Source organism: Fusarium oxysporum, chromosome 9 (genome assembly GCF_000149955.1).
Source record: "Fusarium oxysporum f. sp. lycopersici 4287 chromosome 9, whole genome shotgun sequence".
Taxonomy (NCBI): Eukaryota; Fungi; Ascomycota; class Sordariomycetes; order Hypocreales; family Nectriaceae; genus Fusarium; species Fusarium oxysporum.
The window spans coordinates 2947115-2968601 of NC_030994.1; the positions used below are offsets into that span (position 1 = coordinate 2947115).

The window sequence follows — 21487 nt, forward strand, 5'->3', positions numbered from 1 at the left end:
AGAACGAGATCCGAAGCTAAGTTACGCGAGGGTGCTAGCTCATGGCTAGATAACTACGACTACAAACTCAGCACCGAAGGTTGAATCTCTTGATCATAGCAATTCACAATGTCACAATCTCATCGTCTTCCTCCGAAACCACTGCCTTTGAAGGTTGATTCCAAAAATGGAGGAGACAGGCCGAATTACATCATATTTATGCCTGATCAGTTGAGATATGACTCTCTCGGCTGTACAACTGGCCCCGATTCTGAGATCAAGACGCCGAATATCGATGCATTCGCTGCAAGGGGGAGTCTTTTCACCAATTGTTTCACGCAGGCTTCTGTGTGTTCGCAATCGAGATGTAGCATGTTCACTGGAACGTACCCTCATGTCAGCGGTCATCGAAGTCTCGAGAACCTTATCAAGCCATGGGAACCAAATATCTTTCGGAGTCTGAAGGAGTCGGGATATCATGTTGCGTGCCTTGCGCCACGAGGCGACACTTTTGCACCGACTGTCACGGAGCTGAGTCTTAGTGAATACGGGTTCCTTGAAACACCAGAGTTTACGCCAAAGTTTGCTGGTGGTGGACGAGAGGTGGATGAGAGTATTTGGGGACGATTGTTTTATCGTGGATTGAGAGATGCGGATAAAGCTTTGGACTATGATGAAGCTGTGGTGAGATCTGCTTTGACGTGGTTGGATTGTCCTCCTACGGATAAGCCATGGGTACTTTTCATGCCTCTCATCTTTCCTCACTGCCCTTTCCAGGTTGAAGAGCCGTACTTTTCTATGTATGATCGTTCCAAAGTCTCCAGTGTTGAAGCGACGGTCGACAAGAAGACGGGATATGAACCGCGGTATATGAAGTCAATTCGGGAGAAGTATGGTACACATCGCGCCACGGATGAGATTTGGAGGGAGATCAAGGCGACATACTATGGTATGATCACACGCCTGGATGATCAGTTCGGTCGAGTGCTCACAAAGGTCGATGAGCTTGGTATTTGGAAGGACACTGTTACCATGTTCTTCACTGACCATGGAGAATATCTTGGTGATCATGGGCTCATTGAGAAGTGGCCTTCAGGTCTCTCAGAGACACTGGTTCACGAACCTCTTATCATTGGCGGCGCGGGACTGCCAGAGGGAAGGAGGATCCATGCCATGACGGAAATGGTGGACTTGGTACCGACGATGCTGGAGACATCTGGAATCGGAGAGTCATTCGCTCACAACGGACTCTCATGGATTCCCCTTCTCTGCGGCGATGCCAAAACACACAAACAGTACTCTTTCTCTGAAGGTGGTTTTCTGACATCGGAAGAGCCCATTCTCGAACAAGCACCATACCCTTACGATCTCAAAGCCGGACTTCAACACGAGGACACGACTTTAGTTGGAAAAGCTGTTTCATTGCGAGACGAAAACTGGACTTATGTGTACCGACTTTATGAACCAGCTGAGCTGTATCATCGACACAACGATCCTCATGAGCTTCATAACCTAGCCCAAGATCCGGAGCATAAGGAGTTAGCGGATAAATATGAGAAGGCTACGTTGAAGTGGTTGTTGGAGGGAGCTGATGTTATGCCTTGGACGAAGGATCCGAGATTCCCGGAGGTTAAGCTGAAGAGTCCGAGAGAGCAGATGGAGGAGAGGCTGAAGCAGGTCAAGAGTGATTAAGCCAACTCAAGCTAGACAGATCAGGTGTTACATACATTATAAAGGGGGATTCGGGAGAAGATAGACGTTTGCAGAAACATTAAACTCGATCGACAGTGAATTGATTCAAAAAGGCCCATGATGAGCGACGTAAATAGACAATAAAGTACCAATAAAATAGTAACGAGCTTACACATCAATGATAAGAATACAAAAGACCAAATACAAAAGAAAGATCAATGATTGACTGCTACACGTGTGTGCAAAGAAATCCCCTGCGCCCAACCCGTTAAACCTCAAATAGCGCTTATAGAACCTCGCGAACAGGCAAGCTCCAGTTCTCAGGATGCTTCCACTTGGTCTCCATCTTCTCCCCATCCAACTTAAGAGCATCACCGAAAGACGCTGACTCGACTCTATGATGTCCACCAACCGAGCTCTGCGCATTTCGAAGAATCGAGAGGTAAAACGACTCATCCTTGTCGTCCTCACCAGCCTTGCTTTGGTGGCTGTGATGAGCCCACTTCAGCCTCTTAGCCTGGTCCGTAACCAACTCGGCAAGATCATCACGGCCTGAAATGGCATCGCTGTCCATGTTGCCGATCTGCTCGAGAAGATGGACATGGATGTCTCGTGCTGCCTTGTGGTTACCGCATGTGTTGTGAAAGCTTGCGCGGAGAGTCTCACAGTCGACTGTGAGGTGGTGAAGAGAGCCATAGACGTCGCGAAGGTTGTAGCAGATGCTCTCGATGAGAGACATGGCTGCTGATTGATGGCCTGCAGCGAACTTGACCTCGCAGAGTCGACGACCAGTAGCAACAGTCGCAGCTCCGGACCAGTTACGGCTCATGCGTGTATCCCAGAGGTACTGAAGGATACGTTCAAGCATGGAGAAGTTCTTCCTCTCACCAAGAAGACGAATGATGACGTTCAATTGATCAAAAGGAATGGTGCCAAAGTCGATGTCGAGACGACCGACCTTGAGGACTTCGACAAGGATCTCTGATGAGATTTGTTGAAGCTCAATGATGATATGATCATGGTCGTGAGTGTGACGACGCGAGAACGACTCTGAGATCTTGAAGGCAAGCTTGACAACATGAGAGTGCTTTGTCTTGGTGAGCTGTCGGAAGTAAACTTGAGACCACTTCAACAGCTGAAGCGAAACCTTGAAGTCCTTGGCCTTGTAGACCTGAAGGCCAACCTCGACCAAGCGCTCGAGAATATCAATATGCACAACTTTCTTGTTGACGTTGGAAAGAGTCAACTCGAAGAGCTGCCAGAGCGACTCAGAAGATACGGATGTTGAGCAGAAGCCCTTGAACATCTCCCACATATCTGTACGGAGCTTTCGCACCTCAGTCTGTCGACCCTTGAGTTCGAGGAAGGCGATGAGACGGGCACCAGCTGCGAGACGCATGTGGATAGGACGGCTTGAGGTTCTGACGGATACGGACCATGCTTCGTAGAGACAGGTCTCAGTGTAGACGTCGCGAATGATGATGTCGAGCATGTTCTCGCGTTCATAGCCGCAGAGAAGTTGCTCAAAGGCGTGGATGAAGATGAAACAGCGTCGATCAAGATGCGCAAGACGATCCTCGTGACCGAAACCGCAAAAGCCCTCAACCTTGCTCTTCTCACCCATGAGGACCTCTTCCTTGAGAGTTTGGATGAACTTGATACCAAACTCGACGGAAGATAACTCACGATACATCTTGGACAAGCTGCGAGCAATGTCGAAGAGGACAATTTCATTGCGCTCTTCGACGAGAAGGCCGACGATGTACTCCTCGATGACCTTGATGGCAACAGAGATACTCTCGCGACGCTTCTGCTTGCGATGATAGTCGACGATGCGGGTAAGTGCTACCAAGACCTTCTCGTGGGAGTAGGAGAGTTCCCATTTGAGGGAGACGAATGAGTCGATGAGGAGGGTTTCGGCGCGATGGCCAAGATCGCAGTGACTCTCAAAGAGAACTGACAAGCGATACTTGGCAATCTCGAGAAGAGCGATGATGGAGTCGCCCTCGTCACAGCAGTGAATGTCGAATTGACACAGCTCCTCGTAGATAGAAACAGCTTCGACGTATCGAACCGTGTCAATCTCAAGGATCTTGGCGAACTCAATGCTCGCGCGGATGTAGTACGCATGAGTAGCACCAAAGTCCGCAAGAATGACAGCTCTAAAGCTCTCAGCCAGGTGAAGACGCTCAGTATGTTGCTCATGAACACCAAGAATTATGAGATACTCCTGATACACCTCGAACCACTGCTCAGAGCTGATGATCTCGTGGTTATGACGATGCTTCTCAATTGAGTTCCAGAGGAAGCGGAACCAAGTGAGAGTCTCGGAGTGTTCGCTGTGTGACTTGTGAAGAGAAAGGCAGACTTTCATGAGGATGGAGATGTAGGCTGGGGGACAGGAGTCAAGACCAAAGTCGCCGAAGCCACGAAGGATAATGAGGAGTGAGTCAACGGACCCGTGACATTCGAGCCAGTGGTTGAGATGACACATGTGAAACTCCGCCTTGAGCTGCGTAAGCCTGAGAATGATGATCTCAAAGCGAGACTCGAATTGGGCCACGATAGTCTTCTCACTTCCACTTGAGCGATGGGTGCCGAAAGATGCAGTGATGTCAACAACAATGTCAACAATCATAGCAAGGGAAGACTGGAAGATAGAAGTAACCCTATGCGAAGCATGGCTCGCCTCCAACTTCTCCACCATCTTAACAACAGTCGCCATCGCATCATCAAGAACCGTAAAGAAACGCTCAACGGCAAAAGAATACTTCCCCGCAAACCCAAGAAGGGTCTTACACGACGAAAGAACAAGCGCAGAGCTATCATAAGTCGATACCTCAATCATCTTGATCGCCGTCATGATCTTGTCAAACTTTTTCGCAAAGGCCTCAGCTTTCTTGAGCGTTTTGTCAAGACGACTTCCCTTCTCCGGCATGTATCGCAATCTCTCGTTGGTGACCATGGCGAGAAACTCTTTTGATGTAACGGAGCGTGCAAAGTCGAGAGGTTTACCGCAGACGCGGGCATATCTGTCGACAGCCCTCTGCATATGCGAGTCAAGCTCGAATGAGAACCCTTCGTAATCTGCTCCGTGTTTCCAGATAGCTTGCGTGTCGTATAACTCGCTTGCATAAGAGGAAGAAGAGAAAGACAAGTCTCGCTTGGAGATTATAGACATGGCCTGGGATGCATGGCGCGTCGTTGCGCTGGAGAAGTCGCGGTGGGAGAGAACAGTTGTCGTGCCGGTACCGTACTCAAAAACTGAAGACCGAGCGGGCGCGACGATGCTTTCGGTGTCGTGGTGGTGGATTATACTCTCGGCGGGCTCGTCGTCTGATGAAACGGAGCCGGAGCGGATAGGGCGCGTTTGAACGGTGGTGAGCCAGTTGGACTTGACGTTTGATGGAGCTGACTCCAGCTGGTGGACTAGAGAGGTCAGTGGGAGAAGGGATATGAAGGGAAGAAGACGTACGTTTGGCTTGGCTGAGCATGTTGTCTGTTTCGCGGCCGAAGAAGATATCTGCAAACATGAGCACTGCCTTCGAGGATGGCATTGAAGCGAGGACCATCGTGGACCATATATCTAGTGATGAAGGGGCTTATCTGTCTTCACGCTACAGATGCGCTCCAGACCTTGATCGCCATGCTGAGGCAGGGTGTTCCTCATGAACTAGTGGTTTGAGGAGAGCTGGACGGTGAGACAATACGAAGCCCAGAATGTGACGCCCTGGAATTCATTTCCACCTCGTCAGCCATATCACCCCAATAGTCTCCGATATCTCACCTCGAATTGCATATCACGCTCTTGAGGCTTCATCACATGAACTGGCTATCCCCGAAATTGGATTGAGCCGAGACCCTTATTTTCAGCTGTTGCTCGGGTAAGCCACAACGCCACGAAACAGACTATTGGCTCTAGAATTGGGCCATGTCTCAATATGTGATTCAACGCCAGGCTGAAGGTCAGCTCGCCACGAGGGAGTTAAGGTATGTGGCAAAAATTGAGAGACGCGCCGTGCCGTGATTGAGTATGGGGAACTTGAACGCCCGTACTTTAGATAAATCTGTTTCGAGGGTCATCCCCAGGGATGGGTTGAGAAGAGCGTATGGCAGATCATTCAATTGAACTTCAATAGTGCCATGGAATTAACAGCAAGAACTAAACTTGAAGCCATCATGAATTGGCCTGCTCAATTTCATTATTGAATTTCCGAATTAAATTCTCGTTAATCGCGCCTTGACTCCCTGGCCTTGGCTGGCACGCGTTCAGCCAGCCAGGGTAGCAGCTCAGCTTCAACCATGTCAGCCACATTTGACGAATTTGGATGACTATCTTCCATGATTCTGAGACATACATATATAGCTCCAAAGTTGAGTCAGTAAGAAACCCTAATCAAGGCATTGCCCTGTATGAATACCTATCTGGCGCCTCCACTCCGTTGTATGGTGGCGAAATCACTCGATAGGTCGACCATACCATGCCACGGATTGTCCAAAGTGGCATTCGATTTGGCCTCTCGATAATCTGAAACAAGTGAACGGCTGAGAAGGGAGGGCCTCGGGCCGTCCGTTCTTCGAGTTATGCCCTCTGGTCTTCAGCCGCAAGCCACAATATCCGTTACGCGTGCCTCGAATCTCAGTCACTAATCCTTCAGCAACGCCACTTCTTGGAGAAACCATCTGACACCAATCATCACAGAGATTCCAGAGGCCCAGCCGTGTCCATAAGCCACATGTCTAGATCGAAGTCTTGGATGCTGGTAGGATCTTGGATCTGATTATCGAGAAGGCTCTACAGAAACTATTAATATGCATGATGTGCGGAATATGATCTCCAAGCCTTACCCAGTCGATGCTGTCAATCATGTCGAAGTCTGCCATCTGATCCGCGAAATTGTGCGTCAGATAGTCTGGTGTTTTTGTATTTGTCGTCGCAGAAGTCGGCCAGCTCTGAGCAGCCATTGCGGTTGATGACGTGTTGATAAACTCGTTGACTCGCCGTATAGTTGAGTCTAGGGCATGTTGTTTATATTGCGCAGTAGTGCTAGGTGAAAATATATATATTTTATGAAACTTGGTTTTTTCATTAGTGAGATGAGAGTTTTTCTCAGGTTTATATCTCTAAATGATTTCATCTAGGACTTTAAACTTTAAATCTAGGACTTTCAGACTGTTAGTCTGAATCCTGAAGGGAAGGGGGATCCCCGGATTTTCCAACACGCCCCCATCCACCTTGTCTTCAGGGCACAGAGTCATCGTGGACTTCAGTACTCCAAATAATACGACCTGCTTCCTCGATCGGACATGCACTGACTCGAATTGCTTCTAGAAAGTGGCCATGGCTGACGGCGTTTAATGGTTTAGTAAGTCCGTCTGCTACCTGCTCATGTGTGCTGATGTATTGTACATCAATATTCCCGGCTTCAACTTCTTCTCGGATATGGTGCTCGGTTAACGGAATGTGCTTTGTCCGTTGGTGAAGCTCAGGGTTTCTGCATAGCTTTAGGGAACCCTGATTATCGCCGTTCAGTGGGATAGGCATATGTAGCGGAAGGAACAGTTCAGAGAAGAGGTTCCTAGTCCAGGCTAATTCTCTGGCACACTGGGAGAGTGCTGTATATTCAGCCTCGGTAGTCGATAGTGCCACTGTTTCGTGCCGTTTGGCCCTCCATGAGACTGTAGATCCTTCAAGTTGAACAAGCCATCCAAACGTCGATCTTCCCGTAACAGTGTCGCCTTTCCAATCCGAGTCGGCCCAAGCTGTGATGCTCCAAGCGGATTCAGGATCTTTCTTGACGCCCCCAAGCACCAGGCCGTGGTCCCTTGTCTGCTGTAGATAGCGAAGACCTCTTTTGATCAATCGTGAATGTGCTGGTGATGGATTCGACATGTATCTTGAGAGTACCGAGAGTAGGAAAGCTAAATCGGGTCTGGTTTGGGTCATTCCATACATCAGCGAGCCGGTTTTCGAGCTATAGTCTTCTCGTTCTTCTGGAGAAGCCGAGTCGCCATTGTCTCTTGGTTGCAGTGTCGAGAGTGAATTTCGCTCCATCGGGGTCTTGACCGGTCGGCAATCTTCCAAGCCGAATTTCTTCAGTATTCTGGTAAAATATGCATCCTGGGAAAGGTAGATCAGCCTTGAGTTCCTGTCTCGGGTTATTCTTACTCCAAGAAAATGGCTGGCGGGACCGAGATCAGTCATCGTAAAGATCTCTCCCAGGCGGGCTTTGTACCCTTGGATTGCTTCCTTGTTGCTGCCCATGATGAGGAAGTCATCCACATATGTGATGATAATCACTCCCGTTGTGGGATTGTGATATACGGCCGTGTCAGACGTTGCTTGTCTGAAGTCAAGGGATTCTAAGGTCTTCTTCAGCTTCTTTTGCCATTGCCGAGGCGCCTGTTTGAGTCCGTAGAGGGATTTGATCAATTTGCAGATCTTCTCAGTTGAGAATCCTGCCGGACGGTCTTCTGGGTGTTGATCGAAATACTCGACAAGTCCTTCCGGCATTTCGATAAAGACTTGTTCATCGAGATCCCCTTCCAGAAACGCCGTCGACACGTCCATCTGCTCAATTTCCCAGTCAAGACAGGCAGCAACGGTGAGGAGGATTCTCCAAGTCGCCGCTTTGGCAACAGAGGCAAAAGTCTGGTTGTAGTCAAAGCCGAACTGTTGTTCAAAGCCTCTGACCACCAGCCGTGCCTTGAACTTGTCGAGGTTGCCGTCCTCGTTTTTCTTGACCTTGAATACCCACTTGACTGTAAGTGGCCTATTGTGAGCTTGGGTGCGGTCCAGCATGCGCCAAGCTCCTTTCTTGAGGAGGCTGCGCAGCTCACTGTGTATTGCTCTGAGCCAATGCTCCCTTTGCGGACCTTGAAGCGCTTCAGTCATTGTTTTGGGCTCAGTGATCACCTCTTTTCGGAGATCGGGCAGCTTAGCTGATGTCATGGATGTTGTCGTCTGTCCATACTGAGGATTATGCACCTCAGCATGCTGAAGATTGTTCACTTCAGACCTTTGTGGGCTTGGAGTCTTTGTCTGCTCCGTGACGGACTGTGGCCGGCTTGAGATGGGAGCTCCGTTCTTGCGGATTTCCGGCTCAACATCATGCTCAGTTTCGGTCAGGAGTTCTGTCTCCCCAACCTTTTCGTAGAATTGTACATTTGCAGAGCGGACGATCTGATGTCCCTTCCTGCGAGAGGGCACCCAGCAGGTGTAGATCTGTGAACCTTCCATGCATAGGTAGATTCCAGCCTCTCCTCTTGGGCCAAACTTGTGTGATCTCAATCTTCGTTCCTGCGGTATGTGTATCGTGACTTGTGAGCCGCAGATTCGTTCTCCGGACAGATCCGGCTTGTTGTCTTGTCCGGGAAAGGCCTCGTTGAGAAAGCTTTCCATGGGAGTGAGGCCATCAATTGCCCTGGTGGCTGTCACGTTTGTCTTGCGCACCATATCTTCCAGGACCAATGGCCAGAGCTCTATCGGGATTCTTTCCGATTCCATGGTTGCTCTGACTTTGTCAAAGATGATGCGGTTAGAGCGCTCAGCAACTCCGTTAAATTCAGGAGTATATGGTGTCGTCTTGATGATCTTGACGCCGTGAGTGTACTCGAGGTTCTTGAGAGACGCACCATAGAGCTCAGAGCCGCCATCCATCTGGATTGCGTACACTCGGATGCCATACTGAGTTCGTATCTTGGAGATGAGCTGGCCTAGGAGTTCCGAAGCCATCCCCTTCCTCGTGAATGTGTAGGCCCATCTCATTCGATGCCTGTCATCTGTGGCAATCATTCCCCATCGTTCGCCTCTAATGCTCGGTGGATTGACTTTGAAGGTGTCAACATGAATGAACCCGGCCCTGGAGGCTCGTTTCCGTTTATTTCGCGGAGTCCATCGTAGGGCCTTTGCGATGTCGCAGGCGAGGCAGTAATTGAAAGGCTGATGGTCGTGGTGGCCGTCACAGTACATTCCTTTGGTCATTTTGGCAGTCTGTGACACCTGATATGCGTTAACATGGCCGAGTCTTCGGTGCCAAAGGTCGACATTCAGGCATTGATTTGATGAAGCAGTGTGGTGATTGCATGGTTCTGGCTGGAGTTCTGAGGCGGCCTGGTTTGAAACAGTAGTCTTTCCGACCTCAGTGTTCACGTACAGACCGTCCCTTCCTATGCGGAGGAGACCAAAGACATCTCCTGTTGGGTCATACATGTCGTTCCCGTCTATCCAGCCGCCGTTCTTGTATAGCCTGAGTCCTGACATGACATTTACCGGAAACTCAGGGATGAACAGCGTGTCTTTGAGGTTAATTGTGACCTGCTCACCCCATTTGTTTATGAAGCAAATTTTGACTGTCCCCCTACCGAATGGGTACACCTTCCCACCGCCCGTAACGAGGACCGTTCGGGTTGCAGGCTGCAGTTCTGTGAATAGGCTTTGGTCGTTGCAGATGTGGACTGACGAACCTGTGTCGAACAGCCATTCTGCGGTTGAAGAGATGTTATCAAGGGAGACCTTACACGTCTCTGTATTGTCCATAGGTAGCTCGTCTGAGACGCTGTCTTCAAGGATCAGAAAAGATCGCTCGACTGTCATATGATTTGATTCCTTGATATGGAGATTCTTGGTGTTGTCGCGTTGAAGATCATGCTCCATGAGTTCCTTGGCGAGGCGGACTGCCCAGTCAGGTCGCTTATCCTTATGGGCAAACCAACAATCATTTTCGTGATGTCCTCTCTTCTTGCAGTTCGTGCAGGTATGGTCCTTATGCTTGCCGACCCGATGATTGGTTTCCTGGCTGGATTTGTTCGTGGCTCGTAGGTTCTTTGAAGAACCTCTCCTCCGGCCACTTGCCTCTTGCTTTCTTGCGGTCGGGCCCTTCCTTCCGGTCTTTTTACTGTGAGCCCAGTACGTGGAGGCAGTGCCATGACTATCATCATCATCTGATGACCTGTTTTCATCAATGAGATCTTGCTGCATTGATCGTAGTGTTGGCGGATGCTCCGAGCGTAGGAGAGCGCGCTGTCTGGCAGTCCAGTCGGGGTACTCGTTCTCGCAGGCAGTCAGATAAACAACCTTTTTGAGGGTATCTGAGATTGGTTCTTTCTGCTCGAGGAGAAGTTTGACGAGTCGTTCAAAGTCGACATTAAATTGTGGAATTGTCTCGTAAGAGCTTGTTTTGATCCGGATGAACTGGTAAAGTGTTGTCTGCAGAAGAACTGGGCCCGTGCCAATACAATAGGCCTGGAGAAGGTTGAACATCTCCTGGGGATTCTCAATCCCGACTAGTTGACTAAGTGCTTCTCCAGTGCAGTTACCTCGGATGGAGACGGCAGCTTTTGCCGCCCTGATCTTTTGATCCATAGTCTGCTGTTCCTCGGGAGGGTAATCACCAAAGACAGCATCTTCGAGACCATTGATTCGAAGAATGGCCTTCTGAGCTGGGCAATATTGCTCCCAATTGGAGGGTCCGCCTAGCTTGAGCTCTTGCGGAAGGAAAAGAGTATTCTTTTCAGAGATGACCGTGGTACTGTCATACATTGAGGATGGTGTGTGGTCTTGACCTGAAGCACCAGGTCGCGACGATTCGGATGCAGGCGATACTCTGATTGTGTTGCGGGTTCGCATGGTGGAACGTGGGGCTCGTCGTGACGTCATCTTGAGTTGAAGTTTGGTTCTTTGATTCAGAAGAGAAACCCGGTGTTTGCTAACCCGGGCTCATAACCTGTTGTTTATATTGCGCAGTAGTGCTAGGTGAAAATATATATATTTTATGAAACTTGGTTTTTTCATTAGTGAGATGAGAGTTTTTCTCAGGTTTATATCTCTAAATGATTTCATCTAGGACTTTAAACTTTAAATCTAGGACTTTCAGACTGTTAGTCTGAATCCTGAAGGGAAGGGGGATCCCCGGATTTTCCAACAGGGCATGAGAAACTATTCGTCCCTCAGACGTTTCTGACGAACTGGACCATATTTCATGGGCCCTTTCGACAATCGCCAGATATTTGCGTAACTCGACATCCTCGGGATAGGCACTCATTCTCGTACCATTTCGTATACTTATGGTTAGATCCAAGCAGATAACCATAGCAGCCAGAGTAAAGTCACTCAGTGTCAAGGACGTGATCATCCACTTCTTATCATGCAACAAGCCACCTGGTAGAGTAATCTGGTGTATCTCAGCCTGTCTCTCAAGTAGCCTTTCCGCTGAATCAAGAGAGGCCTTTCTGGAGAACGCAAAGCGACCGTCTTGTCGATCTGTCAAGTATTGACGATGAAGAACGATGATGCTCTTGAGGTGCAGCAGCTCTATGGTAGTTCTGCTCATTATGATACTGACTTCGTCAACGATGAAGCTAGTGAGTGGTTTGTACTTGAAGCTATCGGGTATTTTGTCGTAGGCTGCCCGGACTTCAGCGTCCAGTGCAACTGTCTCTTCGTACGACGGTGGCGTAAGTGACCGTGTATGTCTGACCACTTTCTTGAACATTGCCATTACAGAAGCTTTTACGATGGCATAAGAGATAGTCGTATTCTCAGAAAGAGGTCTAGACGGAGGCAGTTCCGCGATACCAGGGTAAAAGTCCGATTGGTTCAGGTTCCTCGGCAACTCAGTATCACAAAAGTCCGATGGTATCATGCTTGGCAGACCCATCTGGAACGACATTAGAGAATCAAGCTGGTACAAACAGACCCAGACTCGTCTCCTCATCTCCCCGTCGAACGGAGAAATCCTGGAGCCTGGTACCTTTGTCGAATCTCGATGGTAACCCTTGCAGATGGCAAGTTGCACTACCTTACCCATGAGGAACCAGAGATTGGTGTCTGAAACCTTGGCGCGAAGCCAGCATCCGACGAGAAGTAGGAGAAAAGCTTCGACGGCGTGTTCAGTGGCGGCAGTGTAGTTGCTCAAGAGGAGACATTCTTGGGTTTTCTTGGAAAGAGCTTTGCTGGAGGGAATCGGGAATTGAGCGGAGCGTGCCATGCCTGAGATTTCGTAGACGCCTGCTGATAGACTGAGAAGAGCTAGGAGTAGTGCGATCCACACTGGGGAAGTTTCTGATGGCGAGTCCCAGAACGATTCATACTGAGGCAAAGTTAGTCAAGCTTCAGTCAGACGTTTCGCATAAGGCTTGCCTCTTGTTGGAACTTTTTCGGATGCAGGATAGCTATCATTCCATTGTCAGCTTCAACCAAACAGTGCATCAAACTTCAGACTAGCTTACGCATCATGGTGTAGTGCGACAGGAAGAACACAGATATCAGTGTATCACAAACCTGTCGTGGCGGCAAGGCTGATAAGATATGCTCAATTGACAGGCCATCAGGAGATCCCATGTCAAAGTCTGCCTCACTCGTAGACGCCTCATTATTCAGCGTAACTGAACTGAGAGTCGAGGTCTGCGGGCTAGCGGCAGGTAACTCATCACGAATGGCTCTGATGTTCTCGAGGATAGAGGACCAGTGGCTCGAGTCGACTTGGCCCACGAGGCCGCTGGTGATGTTGTCGTCACTGTGAGCGACAGCCTCTGATCTGAAGTTTTGAGAAGGCTGAGCATTTCTTGGGCTCCAGGGTTCAAATCCATACCACGAAATCCACATATGGATCCATAATGTGGATCCATATCCATTCCATTCCATTCCACGTGGGCTTCAGCATTTCCATATCCACGCCACGAAGCCCCTTCCACATGTTCCACATGTGGAAATCGTGGAATATTTTAGGTGGGGTTCGAAAATACCTTGATTTCCTTGTGAAATCCCGCATATCCTAAGTACTTTCTATCACCCACAACAACACAACATCGATTTGCCACCCCATTTTCCTCCGTACACAATGAGTCCATTCTGGGGGCTTCACTGTTACTCGCGTTACTACCCCAAATCGAAATGGCCACTCCCCATCCTACCAAGTCAACCACATCCGTTCCAGAACGAACAGAAGAGGACAATCAACGGCTCTTTCAGCTCTACAAAAGCTGGATCTTGACGGAGAGAGACGGCAAGGCGCGTCTATAGGTATATCGGTTCGGCTACGAATATCCAGCATAACAAGAAACAGGAACGTCGGTGGGTGTGTTGCCTTTGCGTCAAGCAACGGCGGATTTTAATGGACCAATGACAAAAACATTGACGTCACCGAGGGCGGGCGGGACCCATTAATTACCATTGTTGGACGAAGTAGGTTTCCATTCCACGAATTCCACAATATGGATCCATTTCCATAATGGATCCATTTCCACCCATTCCACATCGAAATTATTAGTCAGCATCCATATCCACGCCATATTCACAAATGTGTCGTGGAGTGTCGTGGATTTGAACCCTGTTGGGCTCGGTATTTGATATTCCTTTTGAAGTGAGTTCTCATTGAGAGAAAGCGCAGACAGCGAATCTTTCTTCTGGCTCTTCTGAGCCACCGTAGCAATCAGACTCTCCAGGCTCTTGAGCCGATCAGCAACTGACTCATTCTTCTCGCCGCGCTTATCGTGTCTGTCAGCGTTAGAAGCATAGTGGCAGAGCGTTTGCTTGTTCCTTTTGATGCATGAGTCGCAAGGTAGACTCCTATTACACTTTAACCTAGCCAAGTCAGCGTCATCGTTTATTCCGCTTACCAGCGCTGAGACTCACTTTCGTGTCCGGCACGGCTCGCAGGACTTTGGCGGTCGGTTCCGCTTCTCAACCTTGCCTGGAGCATATCAGGGTCTGTTATTAGGTCAAATTCTCGTCTTTGGTGCGAGCTTACCTGCTCCAATCATGACTTGTACCAGTTTTAATGCTTGTTGAAGCGAGATGCAGCTGGATCAAGGGAGATAAGCAAATGCTGACGGTGATCGGAGACGGGGCGGATTTAATAACCCCGCGCTCTGTTCATTGGCTGCTGGTATAAGCGGAGATATTAAACCCACTTCAGCCATGGGGTTTTCGGACTCCATATACGATATATAAGAACGACGATGGCTGTTCAACATTCTCTCGTATCATCATCATCAATCACTCACATCAATAAAACAATCTCAATAACTTACTAAGATCTTACTTTTAATTTTTATTTCTCCTTTACATCTACCGCAATCATGTCAATCGCCTCAAGCATCTACGGTATCAGCAGTACCATCTACTCCAACCTCTTCATCAACCTTCCATACCCCGAAACAAAAGATGACTTGTCAGATAAAATCATGATCGTCACAGGATCCAACACAGGACTTGGCTTTGAAGCCAGCCAGCATCTTCTCCGCCTTGGAGTCGGCAAGCTCATTATGGCAGTTCGCAGCCTTGATAAGGGTGAAAAGGCTCGAAAGGAGCTCCTCCAGTTGACGAAGCGATCTCCAGAGTCCATTGAGGTTTGGAATCTTGACATGGCGAGCTACGAATCTGTCAAGTCATTTTCTGCTCGGGCGATTGCCAAGCTGCCCACCATTGATGTCGTCCTAGCCAATGCTGGCCTTGCAACATCTGACAAGTTCTCAATGGCTGAGGATAATGAGAGGACCATCACAGTCAACGTCATCTCGACTTTTCTTCTCTTCTTTCTTCTTCTCCCAAAACTTCAGAAGTCTTCATACCCTGGCAAATTCGTCATTCCCAACTCGGCAACGCATTACTGGGCCCCCATCAAAGAGCTGATCCCCGATGAGAAAGCTGACAAGATCTTCTCACGACTCAACAATCCTGAAAAGTCCATCATGGAATCTCGATACTACGTCAGCAAACTCATCGTTCTTTACATCACCCGTGAGATCGCAGCTCGTCTCAGCGCCTCCGAGAAGTCAAGTGTCATCATCAATGCGCCGAACCCAAGCTACTGCAAGTCTGGTCTTCTCCGCGAGAAGCAAGAGTCTACGCCACCAGATTTTATGGCTCGGTCAACAGAAATGGGCAGTCGTGCGCTTGTCGCTGGAGTCCTCGCTGGTTAGGAAAGCAACGGACAATACATTAATAACTGTCAAGTTCGCGAGTAAGTAGCTATTCATACGGGAACGAGTTCCTTGAAGCTAATATGCTATTAGTCCCGCTTGTCATGTCACGAACAAGACTGGCGCAAAGATCCAGACTGCGCTGTATGAAGAGCTGGTAGACAAGCTGGAAATCGTCGCCCCAGGAGTTTCTGAGAACATGTAGAATCGTGCGGGTTATCGGATAGTGCTAATTTCGCTTACTTGTCTTTTCCTTTCTAATAATGTAATGATAGGTATCGATGTCGTTTTCGGTTATTCAAGTCAGAATAGAATATCAATACTTAGGTTTTTTTATTGCACCATGCTTGCTCATTTAATTCAAGTGAAATCACTATTAATACAGAGCCGACATAATCCTCACCCGCATTATGTTTCATGAGAGAGAATAGATAGCAAGCGACTCTGTGTTTTTATTTATGGAAGAAAGGCTATGGGAGGCTCTCAAACTACTTGAGCGAGTGGCAAGCTCCACGGTTAAACCCTCGACACTCTGCTGTTATTGTGATTCTGAATGAATGACAGCACCTGCAATAATTGCTCCTCCTCCTCACCTTCATCATTGTTCTGGACCGCAATGCCATTCCTGATTGCACTCTGCCACTACATGCCTGGTAGTGGGTTCTTTGCTCTGTGTAAACGACCCGTAATGACTGAACCCGAACATCCCAGGCGAGCCCTATGGGTAGCCTATCAGTCGTTCCGGGTACGGATTTCAACTACTCTGGGCTCATCAGATGGATCATTGAAACCAACCGACCAGTCTCCATTCCACAGCGCCGTCAGAGTATAGATGCCTGGTTCCGTAGTAGCAAACTCGTACGTACGCGCAGGTTTCATGCTAGAAACGCGAATACAAAGTTCGAAGGTGTAAGTAAAAGTGACCTGCTGCTTGTACAAGCGATATGGGGTGATATGGAAGTCCCTAGCGACCCATTCAGAAGTTGGCTTCGATCCGTCATTGCCGAGACCCCAGCCAACACGGTACCAATCAGAGTATGATGAAATAACAAGATCCCTTGCGCTAAACCACGACTTGACCGTGTTCCAGGCTCCAACGAACCAATTGGCTGTCTTGTTGGCCCATTCTTGATCTTCTCCCAAGCGTGCTTGAACCACTCCACAACAGTTTCGGGCGCATTGAGGGGCTAAGCCAGGTAGTGGCATTTGCTGCCAGCATTATGGTCTTGTATTAATTTAGATGAAGGTTAAACTGTTATGAAAGAAAAGGTTTGTAAGGCACAAAAATCCAAGCTTCTATCTGCAGTGGCTCTCAAGCAGCTAAAGCTTCTAAACTCTGCGCCTCACACATCTTCTTGTATAACCCGCCCTGAGCAATCAAGTCCACATGCGATCCTGCCTCTGCAATTCGACCATGATGAAATACAAATATGCAATCAGCATGGAAGATCGTAGACAATCGATGAGCCACAGCGATAGTGATCCTGTTTCCAGATGTCGCAGCCTCTATCAAAGCAGCCTGAACCACCTTTTCAGACTCCGTATCTAAAGCGCTGGTAGCTTCATCGAGAAGGATGACATTGGGGTTTCGAATTAAAGCCCTGGCGATAGCGATGCGTTGTCTTTGGCCGCCAGAGAGTTGACTTCCGCCTGTTCCACAAGGCGTGCCTAGGCCGTCCGGTAGGGAACTAACAAAGTCCCATGCATTGGCAGCTCGGCAAGCAGCCTCGACCATCTTGTCACTCACTCCGTCCTCAGCCAAGTCGCCATATGCTTGATCAACGCCCATGACAATGTTCTCGCGAATGCTGGTTGGGAAGAGAGCCGGTTCCTGCTGGACAAGGGACACATTTGCACGATACAATCGAGGGTTGAGATCGGCTAATGAGGATGTACCATCGATCGTGATTTTGCCGTTTGTAGGATCGTAGAATCGTTCAAGGAGCGAGACCATGGTACTTTTACCGCATCCTGAGGAAAAGAAAAGTCAGATCGATGCTATTTGACCATAACGGAAGGACTTACCTGATGCGCCGACAAATGCCACGAATTGACCGGGTTCGATCTTTGACAACTATTAGACCCATGAACGAGGGAGCAGATGTAGCGTGCTCACCTTGAGAGACAAGCCCTTCAACACGCGGTTGTTTGGAGCAAGGGGGTATGAAAACTCGAGGTCCTTCAAGTCGTAGGACTTACAACCATCAGCGGGGGCGTTGTCGATGTTGTCAATTGTCTCTTGGATAGTGGGTTCGAGATCGCGAAGCCAGAAGAAGTAGTTGGCAGCTGAGTTAGCCTTGGTGAAACCTTTTACGACGGTTAGCGATAAAGCTCTGAAGGCATGACTCAAACTGAAAAGGCGGCCGTTGCCGCATGAGAAAACCAACCCATGCAGCTAGATAGTGTATAGAGGCAGTCTGGAGACTTACTGCTTGCAAAACTAAACATCTGGCCTGCTCCTTGGCCAGAGAAGTATACCCCCATGAATGAGACGAAGAACTGATAGGAGGTGATCTGATTCTCAGAAACCAACTTGGAACCGTACCAAAATCCCAAAGCTAGGATGAGATACTCAATTGACTGTGTCAGTGAGAACCAGATCATGATCTGGAACAGGGAGCTTCTGGATCGATTAATGGCTGTATCAAGCTCAGAAGTATACCTCCGAAGCACATTTTGTTCGATAGCGAGAGACGAGACTGTCCTTATAGCAGTAACCGTCTCGGAAGCAAGAGAAGCACTTCTGGAGAAGTTTGCATCCATGTCGGCATCCATCTTGGTCTCGAGACGTATCCTGGCATAACCTCCTATTAGCATTGGAGGAATTCCAGCGCACACGCCCACAAGTCCGAGTTTCCAGGAGAAAGCGATTGACAGTATACCACAGACAAATACTGACACCAGTGCCATTGTGATAATAGCAATCGTAAACCCCATGAGCTCAAAGATGGCCTGGGCGTACGAGTCGATTCTGCTGGTCAGTGCACCAACTGTATTTTCGGGACGATCGAAGAAGGCAAGATCTTGGCGGATTATGGAAGAAAGCAGATCCTCTCGGATGCGTTGAGCAAAAGTCTAGATCCAGAATTAGAGTCATGATAGGAGAGGGTGCGGTTGGTGCGAGGGAGTGTACCTGGGAAACGACATTGGTGGCCCAGCCTAGGATACCGTAGACGATGATCAAGCCAAGTGCCATAACGAAGAACATGAGCGCCAGGAAGTTGCCTTGCTTCTGCATGTCATCTGCTTTGAGAACATCCATCACCCGTCCGAGAAGAATCGTCTGGCCAGGGTAAACGCCAGCTAAACACAAGTCAAAGGCTGTCTTTCACAAGCGAGGACGAAATACTTACCACCCACGATGCATGTGGCCGCCACGAGCAGAATCCACAGTCTTATCTCAGGAACTAATCCGACAAGTTTCAAGACGGTCCTGAAAATACCAGTACCTTTGTGTAGGTCATAGTCCTGGAGATCGGTGCTGGTAGGGAGTTTGTCAGTCGTGCTTTGGCCCTTTTGCATGGAATTCGTAGGTGCCAGAACGATATCCTCATCAGCTATCTCAGAGCATGTGTCAGATGTGTCATCGCTGCTGGCAGTTGAAAGGTCCTGTGCTTGCACCAGCTTGGCATAGGTGCCCCCACGAGCAACTAGATCACTATGGCGACCCTGCTCAATTATGGAACCTCGGTCCATAACAACAATGTTATCCGCATTCTGTATCGTTTTAAGCTTGTGAGCTATAACAATAGTCGTACGGTCTTTAGAAGCTGCATCGAGTGCCTTCTGAACAGCACTCTCGGCATAAGGGTCTAGGGCACTGGTAGCCTCGTCAAGAAGAAGGACCTTTGGTTCAGATATTAGACTGCGAGCAATAGCAATTCTTTGCTTCTGGCCGCCTGATAATAGACTGCCTCTCTCACCGACACAGGTGTCATACCCTTGGGGAAGTGCTTGGATGAAACCATCGGCAAAGGCGGTTTGAGCTGCGGTTTGTACTCGGCGGAGTTTCTCTTCTGGGCAATCGTGTTCCCATGGGGTACCTATCAAGCCAGTGCAGATATTCTCGTAGATCGTACCATTGAATAGGACAGGCTCTTGCTGGACAAGTCGTAGATTCGTTCGGAGCCACTTCAAGTTGAGGTCCTCAAGACTTCTACCATCTAGCTCAATGGAGCCGGACGTTGGCATATACCACCTTTCCAAGAGGCCAATGATAGTACTCTTGCCGGATCCGCTGGGGCCCTGGAAAAACCGTAAGAAAGATAAGGAATGGAGTGAAGGGATGCTTACTACTAGCGCCGTAACCTTGCCAGCCGGGATAGACAGTGAGTATCCATTGAGAACGCGAGTGTCAGGGCGGGAAGGGTAGCTAAAAACGACATCCTTGAGCTCTAAGGAACCCTGTGTAGTGGTTGGTTTGTCTCCAGAGTCGTCGAAGGGGTTGATGCGTGACTCTCGATCGATCAACTGGAACAATTCTCCAGCAGCTGTTGCAGCACGGCTAAACGTAACCATGTGAGGGGCGATAGAGTTGAGGGTCGAAGCTGCCAATATGACAGAGAACAACACTCTATTAAGAATGAGTTAGATTTGAGTGGCGGGTGAAGCATCCAATAAGCAAGGCATAGTGCTTGATGCTCTGAATTCAGAGTCTGGAAGAGACGGGGTGACTTACGTGAAGATTGTGCCTATCTTTGAAACTTCCCCTCGAGCAAGCATGCTGATACCTTGCCAGAATGCAAGACTCATTCCAGCAAAGATGACAAAATACTCACCTCCAAACATGAAACTATAGAGCGCATTCTTCCTGTCGCCAAGTACTCGTGCCTCATGGAGGATGTTAGAATATTGGTCTGACATTCTTGGGGCGAGTCCAAAGGCCTTAGTGGTCCGGATACTGGCAAGCACAGTCTCAACAAACGAACCGGCCTGCCCATAGAGCTTGAGGATCTTTGTCTCGATGGCGGCGTCTAAGCCACCAACAATCCCCACAATGATGAGGAGCGCGGGAACAATAGACATCAGGATAAGCGTAAGCTTCCACTGGCTGATAAACGCGATTATAAAACAGGCAAAGAAGGTCGCGATAGCTTGGAAGACTTGACCCAGCTTCTCGGAAATACCAGACTGAATCAATTTACCGTTCGAAGTGGCCTGCATAGAAATCGAGACACTGGCGCCTTGATCGAAGTAGCCCACTTCCTGTCCAAGGGCTGATTTTAGGTATTCGTATCGCAGGTTTCGGGTGATTCTGAGGGCCGTGTACGTAAGGAGCGACGAGTAGACATAAGTGCAGATGAATCTCGCGATGGCGATGTAAACAAAGTAAAGCCTTATTGTGTTAGCTGCGCAAGCGGGTGCAGTGGAGTGGACCTACGCAGACTTGGAGACTTGCGACATGAAGCCATCAGGGGCAGACCCGGAGGCAGTGAAGTCGGTCATGATGGAAATAAAGTCTCCGATAATGAGGTTAACCATGGCAAAGGCAACGCCAGAGCCTATGGCGGCGAGGATTCCGATGGATCCAAGGAGGTAATCGACTGGGCGGCCATAATGAGCGATGCGCTAGCTACGTTAGAATCAATGAGTAGGGCGCGAGAGGAGACTAACTTACAATGTAATCTTGGAAACTGGATCTCTTTTCTTGGGTCGAACTGGCACCTGGAGGTGACTTTCGCTCGATGGCTGCCGCCGCATCGCCAAGCTGAATGGCCTCTTTTTCCACCACGGCAGAGGCCATGATTTCTAGGAGGCGAAAGAAGTTCTGGATAGAATGTGTATATATGAATAAGGAAACGAAGATAGTGATGTTTATGCGATTTTAAGAAGTATTAAAACGAAAAAGAAGGACGGTAATGAATGAATCTTAGTCAATTTGTCTCAAGTTAGA

General features: G+C 48.8%; 7 protein-coding genes across 7 annotated transcripts; 2 read left to right on the forward strand and 5 right to left on the reverse strand.

The window, feature by feature from the left end:
- The first annotated feature begins 59 nt into the window (after positions 1-59).
- FOXG_12948 (uncharacterized protein) lies at positions 60-1866 on the forward strand. The gene has a single exon (XM_018392893.1). It carries the CDS (start codon positions 109-111, stop codon positions 1669-1671), a length of 1563 nt encoding a protein of 520 aa, XP_018251494.1. The 5' UTR covers positions 60-108; the 3' UTR covers positions 1672-1866.
- Positions 1758-5485, reverse strand: FOXG_12949 (uncharacterized protein). Its single transcript, XM_018392894.1, has 3 exons — positions 5459-5485; positions 5147-5401; positions 1758-5100 (listed from the first exon to the last, which is right to left on the reverse strand). The coding sequence occupies exons 2-3, from the start codon at positions 5241-5243 to the stop codon at positions 1958-1960; spliced, it is 3240 nt and encodes a 1079-aa protein (XP_018251495.1). The 5' UTR covers positions 5244-5401; positions 5459-5485; the 3' UTR covers positions 1758-1957.
- An 843-nt stretch (positions 5486-6328) lies between these two features.
- FOXG_20819 (uncharacterized protein) lies at positions 6329-6636 on the reverse strand (the record flags this gene model as incomplete). Its single annotated transcript, XM_018401126.1, has 2 exons — positions 6329-6466; positions 6520-6636. The coding sequence occupies 2 exons, from the start codon at positions 6634-6636 to the stop codon at positions 6368-6370; spliced, it is 216 nt and encodes a 71-aa protein (XP_018251496.1). The 3' UTR covers positions 6329-6367.
- Positions 6637-11498: 4862 nt separating this feature from the next.
- Positions 11499-14433, reverse strand: FOXG_12950 (uncharacterized protein; the record flags this gene model as incomplete). The annotated part of the gene is made up of 5 exons (XM_018392895.1): positions 11499-12761; positions 12953-13208; positions 14000-14167; positions 14306-14363; positions 14421-14433. 5 exons carry the CDS (start codon positions 14431-14433, stop codon positions 11499-11501), a joined length of 1758 nt encoding a protein of 585 aa, XP_018251497.1.
- A 143-nt stretch (positions 14434-14576) lies between these two features.
- Positions 14577-15902, forward strand: FOXG_12951 (uncharacterized protein). The gene is made up of 2 exons (XM_018392896.1): positions 14577-15635; positions 15688-15902. Exon 1 carries the CDS (start codon positions 14752-14754, stop codon positions 15592-15594), a length of 843 nt encoding a protein of 280 aa, XP_018251498.1. The 5' UTR covers positions 14577-14751; the 3' UTR covers positions 15595-15635; positions 15688-15902.
- Positions 15903-16326: 424 nt separating this feature from the next.
- Positions 16327-16800, reverse strand: FOXG_20820 (uncharacterized protein; the record flags this gene model as incomplete). Its single annotated transcript, XM_018401127.1, has 1 exon — positions 16327-16800. One exon carries the CDS (start codon positions 16798-16800, stop codon positions 16327-16329), a length of 474 nt encoding a protein of 157 aa, XP_018251499.1.
- A 106-nt stretch (positions 16801-16906) lies between these two features.
- On the reverse strand, positions 16907-21383 carry FOXG_12952 (uncharacterized protein; the record flags this gene model as incomplete). Its single annotated transcript, XM_018392897.1, has 10 exons — positions 21212-21383; positions 20975-21162; positions 20273-20929; positions 19888-20167; positions 18948-19839; positions 18728-18897; positions 18024-18669; positions 17711-17901; positions 17620-17668; positions 16907-17565 (listed from the first exon to the last, which is right to left on the reverse strand). Exons 1-10 carry the CDS (start codon positions 21335-21337, stop codon positions 16907-16909), a joined length of 3858 nt encoding a protein of 1285 aa, XP_018251500.1. The 5' UTR covers positions 21338-21383.
- Positions 21384-21487: the final 104 nt, after the last annotated feature.

Coding starts and splice junctions, on each gene's coding strand:
- FOXG_12948 (XM_018392893.1), top strand. CDS start 109: ATGTCACAATCTCATCGTCTTCCTCCGAAACCACTGCCTTTGAAGGTT.
- FOXG_12951 (XM_018392896.1), top strand. CDS start 14,752: ATGTCAATCGCCTCAAGCATCTACGGTATCAGCAGTACCATCTACTCC.
- FOXG_12949 (XM_018392894.1), bottom strand. CDS start 5,243: ATGGTCCTCGCTTCAATGCCATCCTCGAAGGCAGTGCTCATGTTTGCA. Junction 5,101..5,146: donor CATGCTCAGCCAAGCCAAAC/GTACGTCTTCTT, acceptor TGACCTCTCTAG/TCCACCAGCTGGAGTCAGCT.